The sequence below is a fragment of the Henckelia pumila genome, chromosome 3 (genome assembly GCF_033568475.1).
Source record: "Henckelia pumila isolate YLH828 chromosome 3, ASM3356847v2, whole genome shotgun sequence".
NCBI classification, from domain to species: domain Eukaryota; kingdom Viridiplantae; phylum Streptophyta; class Magnoliopsida; order Lamiales; family Gesneriaceae; genus Henckelia; species Henckelia pumila.
Window position 1 is genome coordinate 89,149,605 of NC_133122.1, and position 7,943 is coordinate 89,157,547.

Consider the following 7,943-nt stretch of genomic DNA (forward strand, 5'->3'; position numbering starts at 1 on the left):
AGTAGGGACTACCATGGGTGAAATGTAGTTCACATGGTAGTGGTAGGATGGGTTGAAGTTAATTTGTGAGTTGGTTTTGAGGAACCTTTGAATGTTTAGAGTTTAGGGGCTCGGTTATAGTTGCCATGTTGAGCTGGGTTTGGGCTGTTACGGGGTGAGTTTTAAGGGGTTTTGGGTGAGCTTAAATGTTGGTTTGATGCTAGGAAAGTGGCTGGAGTTTGTAGACAAATACATAAGTGTGTTGGTTGAGTTTGAAAATGGCATGAGCAGAATTTTTTGGAAATGAGTGGGTTGTCCGGAAGCTAGTTTAAAACAGGGTTCAAGCTCGGGTTTTGGTTAAGGGCTCGGGTTTGGAAATGGTCTAGGGTGTTAGGAATACGTTATTTCAAGCGGAAAGTAAGTCGGTTAAAGTTTGGTCGGGTTATAAGCTTATGAAGGTTTAGGTGCAGAACTTGGAACTTGAATGAGGTTGCTGTCCGGAAACTAATGACTAAATCATGGTTAAAATCATGATTTGACCATGGGCTCGGGTCTGGAATTAGGCCAAGTTGTTAGGAAAACTTATGTTCAAGCGAGAATTAATTCGGTAAAGTTTCGGTCGAGTTCTAGATTTTTGAATGTTAGATGCGTGCAGAATTTTTAAGCTAAGGGGGCTGCTGCCCGGAAATCGTACTTTTGAAAAATGATCGGTTAGGAAATAAATTCTGAGGTTAATTTCATGGCTTAGTTCTAAGTGTCATGGAGTCGTGGTTTCAAGCGGAATCCCTTTTGAATAAGAATCGAGCAAGTTATTAATTTTAAGGGCAAACCGCTCGAATTTGTTGTAAGTGCAATTTATGGGTTAAACTTCCACCCCATTGGTTTGCTTCCTAAATCACCATCCCGGTCATCCATGTGTGAGTCATTTGCATGATTATCAATCAAACATTTACATGTACATCATATTTACATATGCATGCGAAGTCTCATATTCAATAAAGAAAAGAAGTATATTTTGAACGAAGTGAGATGGTTGTGACTACATATTCATGTGTTCGTGTGGGGCTGAGAGACGTTTTGGCCTCCCTTACCAAATCATTATGGGTTTTCTTACCTTAGCATGTGTTCGTGTGGGGCCGAAGCTATTCTGGTCTCCCTTACCAATATAGGGCAAGATTGGGTTGGGTTTCATCTCGACCTCCTTGCGGCATTGTGCACTATAGTCATGATCATGATCGAAATCACAGAGTCACAATTCAAGGATCTGAGTTCAAATATTTATGACTATGTTTCAGTTCAGTTATTCAGTTATTTATGTTCGACTTAGCCATGCATATGTTTCATTCATGTTCACTTCTTTATCTAAGAAATATTTTTTTTAAGTTAAGGGGCACAAAACAAAATATTTTATTCAAGCTATTTTTAATTTGTGTGTGCTTGTATTTACGTAATACTCGTTATCCCCCTCATATTCTTGCTGAGTCTTTTCGAATCACTACACTTATTGTTTTCAGGTGAGGAGTATTTCATTTAGATCGAGGGGCAAGACTATCGAGTGGACTGTGATGCGGACACGGCACATCCCTCCGACCAATGCTCGTCTTCCGCATAGTTACTAGAATTCTTATGATTAAGAAGCATTTATTTTGCTTAATTGCCAGATGTATATGTAATGTTTTGATAGCATTGTTTTTAGGCATGTAAACATTAGATTTCTAATCTTGTGGACATTTGATATGCCGAACCTCTCTCTTGGGCCTCGTTCTTGTCTCGGTCTAGTTCTTGTGTCATCAGTTGTCTATTTCTTTTATTTTACTTTGATTGTTGTCTGAGGCATATTGGTTGTAATATAAACAGAAAGGCCATGCCGAAATTTTTATAAAACTTTTTGAAAACTCGTATTTTTATTTAGTTTAATTTAAAATAGAGGTCAGGGACGTTTCACTTGGCATCTTTGCAAAAAATAGCTGAATAGCTATATTTTCATCGACTCCCGAATTTCATATGTATTTAGTGAATAACATAATGTATTCATCAACTAAACAGATATCGTGTAATTCGAGACTATACAAAGCTTGAGTATATCTTTTTTTCTTCTCTTTATCTTGATTATTAAAATAATCTACTCCTATAAATTGTGCCTTAAATAGGGTGGCCATTCTTCCTCCGATTTCTCTTAGAGATTCTCCTGCTAAGACTGATTCTTTAGTTTCTGGCATGGTCATTTTCCAAGCTATCTTAACAGATCACATTAGACTCATTTCCAGAAGTTTGATAAATCCTTCTTTATTGAGATCTAAAGTTCCTGCTGCTATTCTCATAGCTGACGTTCAATCTTCTATGAGATCTTTTCTGTTTTTGAAGTCCAGAACATCAAGGTTTAACATAACCCCATAGGGATGTATCGGGTCTAAAACAGTTTTTCCATAAGGAGTTTGATGTAGTGATATCTTACTCCTTTTTGACCTGGTTCCTGCTGGATGTGAATTTTTCCCAACATGGAACTTACTATGTGATTCTTGTGTTTTAACCACATATCTTGGGGGATTCCCTCTGGGTTGTTCACCATTAGGAAAATTCATTTTCAGATCTACTACTTTTAGATTCGCAAATGAATCCACAAGATTTTGTAGATCCTCAAGATTTAATATTTCTAAAGTAGTCATCAGATAGTGTTTTTCTCTGATACTGCTTTTATAAGATTAATCATCGTTTCATCATCAGTTAAAGATTTTTGTACCATTTTGGTTTTATCTTTCTGTTGTAACAAAGGTTCGGTACCAAACGAGAGTGGTAACCTTCCTCCTGTATTACCTTTTCTAGAACCAGAAGTGTGTTCTAGATTTATGATTTTTGTTTGAAGATCCTTTAGAGTTCCAAGAATTTCTTATTGTTTTTTAAGAATTTCTTCAATCTGCCGAGACATTTCATAAAGCTGATTGCTGTAATATTGTACCGTCTTTTGAATTTTTTTAAGATCTCCGGAGAGTTTAAAGAATCTAGTGTAATTTCTAGAAATTGAGAATTAGAAATCATATTTTTTATTCTCTTCAGAGCGTATAAAAGACCCAAGTATTTTTAAGTTCTTTTGTAAAGAATCTATTTTAAATAGATTCACTTATTTATGGGATTTCATATAAATGAAATCCTTCTAGTTCAAACTTTCGTTTGAATCCATGGTTTGTTGAAAATATTTTTCTCAATAAAAAAAGTATAAATTAATGAATAATATAAAGTCTAATAAATTTACCTATGCTGTGATACCATTTTTTGAGTCATAGGGAAAATTTAATAGAAAATATTAATATAAGGATAGTATAGAAAAATTTTAGTTTGGATGACATATCAGGGAAACTTTTTATTAAAAGAGGGACGTAATTAAGAACAAATAAAATGTTAGTATCTTTTTAAGAAATTTAGAAAATTTAGGGACGTATTCATTAATTATCCCAAAAAAGTACCTCATGTACAGTACTATATGTCCATATATATATATATAGTACTTTTCCGCACGAAATGCATAAAGATGGGTTTAATAGTATTTTATTTATTCATTTTTTATACATATCTAGGATCTGGGTCGCATGTGATTGCATAGACGTGATCACCAAACTCACCATGTGTAAGCAATTTGGACCAATTGGCAATATCATCGATTAGAATAAAACTGATTAGAAAACTACTTTTGCGAAGTACGACTCTTTTTTTTAATTTGAATTGATCAAGATACAACGTATACTAGCTCGTTCCTACTATTTGAAATAATATTATTTGTAAATGACGCTTCTCATGGTTGTCCATGTCGGTATTGTAGATATGAATTTGATCGATCAATCGTCATGTGTTTGATTCCCGTTTCGATAATATTTTTTTTTCCAACCAGAGCCTGTTTCACAAAATATTTTTCGATACGGTTTTCAAATTTAATGTGATTAATTTGTAGGCTAATAGGTTAGTCAGAGAATTTACCCCTATGCATCAAATGATAACGATTCGAGGTTCTATCATCATTGAAAAAATATATTTTTTTGGGGAAAAATGAATTTTTTTGGTTCATTAAGCCAAACTTTGAAAACTTAATGAATCAAAACCAAAAATTATACAAGTGAACTGACCAAAAAAACCATTTTCTCTATATTTTAACTTCAAGATAAAATGGTTTTACTCGATGTGAAATATAGACTCTTAATTTTATTAAAAATGTATTATCTTATCATCATAATAATATTATTATAGTAGAGACTCTCTAATTAACTAATTTTAATTTCAATTAATTGGTAAATCTTGATTTGAACTTATATCCTAACATAATTTTCAAGAAAACAAAATTATTAGTCAAACTAGTCATTCTATATGACTTCCTATTTTTTAGTCATTAGTTGTTTTATTATTTATCAAAATGACACTCACTTTATGTCATGTGATATCTTTTTATTTATGAAATTAAAATATCACTTACTTTGTAAAATTGATATATGTATTGTGTTTTTGTGACTATATGTTTAGGAAAAATCCATATATATATATATAATATATATATATATAGAGTTTCTTTCAAGTGCCCACCTATCATGCCCACTACCATGCCCACCAATGATGTGACACTATTCTATTGGATGTGATAAAGATGTGATCCAATATAATAGTGTCACATCATTGGTGGGCATGGTAGTGGGCATGATAAGTGGGCACTCGTTAAAAAATAGACTGTGCGAGTATGCAACGCGTGTAGTGGAATACTAGTAGTAAATGAACGCAATCCTAGCTAAGATGAAGCAAGCAACAATTTAATTTATAACCACAAATTAATAAGGATCAAGACGAAGCATAAGAATAATTTAGTTTGTAATATATGAATCAAATTCAAATAAACTTCATACAATTTAAACAAAACTCGAACACCATATGATACAACAATTATACCATATAAAAACAACATGAACACATCACAATTATATTACAAACAAAGTATTCAACAACACTTAATAGTAACAGTATATTTGAGTAAACTGAAATTCAATTTTGATTAATTAAAAGACAAACTCCAGGGTTAATTTACTCTTCCTCTTCTTCCTCACTTTCACTGCTGCTCTCACTCTCTTCTTCTTCCTCTTCCTCTTCCACCTCTTCTTCTTCGTACTCGCCTCCTCCCTCCTTGTGATGACCTTCTTTGTGCCCTCCCTCCTTGTGGTGACCTTCTTTGCCCCCTTTCTTGCCGCCACCGCTCATCTTCTTCTTGATTTTGTGCATGAAGTCATTCAGCTGCTCACCATGGCCGCCACCCTGCTCCGCCTTCCTCTCCCCACTCGATACGGCTTCCGGCTTGTCATGTTGGCTCTCGCACTTCTTGTCTTCTTCCTTATGGTGCTTATGATCTTCTTCCTTGTGTTGGCCAAGGTGGAGGGCCTCCTCTATTTTGTGGATCAGTCCACTCATTATAATAATTTCTCTGTAATTTTCTGCATCCCGTTGATCATCTGACTTCGTATTTATAATGAAATGAAGGAGAATGGGAATCCATTTGTTTCATAAAAAAATTGAAATATGAACATTATTGTAAATAACTCCCTTCCGCGTTTACCTGGCATAAATGAATGTCAACTCATGACATAACACAATTACATATATATTAAAGACATTTTTAAGAGTTTAATAATTATTAATATGAGATCAAACATATCATCACCTCATCACCTTATTTGTTGTTAATGTTGTAAATAGGATGAACTTCGAATTTTGAATAAACAGCGAACAACAGGAACACAACAACTTGAAACTAGTCGAGGCAAGAGATTCTCTCTTTCCGCAAGACGAAATTGTCAACGTTGGCGGCAATCGTCTTTAAGTTACAACGACTTGCAAACGAGATATATCAGCACAAAAAATATCTCGAACCTCAGCGAACTAAAATACGCAGCAACTTTCTTTTGTGAGAGATGGGAGAATATGTAAAAAAACAGAAATCTAACGTTTGATGTTATCATATTTCAGAGTTTTCTATTTTTTGCATTATAAACAGTCATATATATAGACTGAATCCCCAAAAAACATCTCTTATGGCCTAATGATGCAACCCATGACAGAAGAAGCCCAAAAAGAGACGTAACTTTTCGAAATACAGACGGCGCGCTCGAGCGGTAATTTTGCACCGCTCGAGTGACAAATCTTTTGTCCGGAAATCTTCTACCTTCTTGGGGTTGGTGTACACAATAAAATAATAATAAATATTATTTTAACTAAATTTTATGCAAAAAGAATAATTGGATCATAAGAACTCACTCCACCTCGCCGCGTCGCGCCGCGCCGCGCCAGCCGCGCGCGAGTGTGTGTTTGTTGCATCGACTAGCGTAGCATCTTGCCCCTTTACAAAATATCTGGTGCCCTAAGAGCCCTCTCCCATAATCCCAATTTGGATTATTTAAGGAGAGAAACACATTGGTATTCTTCTAATGTGGGACAAGCTATTTCTCACTACAATTCATTCACAATTTTTCAACAATCCCCCACATGAATGAATTTTACGCACGTTAACATTCTTACTAGAAAGTCTTTATGAGTTATTGTTACATCAGGATATGTAGCTTGTGGCTTTGAACCTACCTTAGTAATATACTATAAGATTTACTAGTTACATAGTGACACGATGTCTTGAACTAGTCAACCTTTTATGTAAGCCAAGTCAATAGTATTTTCATAACAATACACTAACATATTGTGTTCTCACGTTGTGTCAATTTCGGCCCTAGAGCATATCTTAGATTCATAATTGTAGTGACCCTGCATTGATTCACCTACTAACTGGCAACTAATAACATACATTAAACAATAATACTAATCAGAGAAAAACGTGCGGAAACATAACCCATAATTTACATATCAGCTTAGTACAAAAGTTTCAAAATTATTTATCACTAGTGATACAACCATATCGAAACAACTAGAAAGTAAACATAATACAGCTATATCGAATCCTGATGTATAAAATATCCCCTGTAGGCTCCTGCTCCCTAGTCCTGCCTCGAACTACCAGCTTCGCCCATCATGCGACCTGCCCCGTGGAATGGGGTGTCCAAGATAATAACTAGGACGTGAGCTCTAACGCCCAGTACATAAACATTAGTAAACATATGAATATAATGCATGCAACATGATGAGTGGTAAAGGGTCATCTGAAAAGTCATGCTCAGTACCGGCGCCACATGAGTGCTGCCACCACACAGATCAACCTCTGGGTGCAACCACACTCGTCGAGTACACCAGAGTAGTCAGACATACATGTCCCCGCCGTCGCGGTACTCTCGGTGACAGACTATCGAGTATAGAGCTGAGCGGCTCTATAATCAGGTATATCAAGGTATAGGCTCAACGTGTATGTGCACATGATATATGAATATAGAAACGGTAAACATACATCATGTCACATAATAATGCCAAATAAATGCAACATATAAACATGCATACTCGCTGGCAATCTCAGTCAATGTGTGCGTACCTCTAGGCTAGTTCGAGTCTAATAAGATCTTAGGTTTCAAGCCTATATTCAAAAGTTCATCGTATCACTACACAAGTTCTATAAGCCTTAACTAAGCTAATAATTACTCCCAAAACTTAAATAGATTCCCGAACCTTACCTTCGTCCGTAGTAAGCCCTTTGGAGTCGCTAGTCTCGGATGACTACAACCACACATTGGTTATTCCAGAACCTCTATAATAACCGATAGGGCCCTCAATTGTATAACTCACATTATATAACTGAAGAAGGAAACTCGGGAATTCTTATCAAATTATGATTTCGAAGAGCCCTATTTATAGCCAAAAATCCGTCGGAGTTCGGAGCCTCCGAACTGGGTTCGGAGCCTTCGAACCTGCATGTACGACACTTGTCGAAAATCGTGGATTAGTCATCTAGCATTGCTGTCTGAGGGAGTTCCGAGCCTCCAAACTTGACTAGGTTTGGAGCCTCC

At 35.6% G+C, this 7,943-nt stretch overlaps 1 protein-coding gene across 1 annotated transcript; it reads right to left on the bottom strand.

Annotated features, from left to right (window-relative positions):
- Positions 1–4,841: 4,841 nt before the first annotated feature.
- On the bottom strand, positions 4,842–5,436 carry LOC140893424 (uncharacterized). Its single transcript, XM_073302493.1, has one exon. The coding sequence runs from the start codon at positions 5,413–5,415 to the stop codon at positions 5,035–5,037; it is 381 nt and encodes a 126-aa protein (XP_073158594.1). The 5' UTR covers positions 5,416–5,436; the 3' UTR covers positions 4,842–5,034.
- Positions 5,437–7,943: the final 2,507 nt, after the last annotated feature.

Excerpts from the sequence above, each read along its gene's own strand:
- LOC140893424 (XM_073302493.1), bottom strand. The coding sequence starts at position 5,415 with ATGAGTGGACTGATCCACAAAATAGAGGAGGCCCTCCACCTTGGCCAA.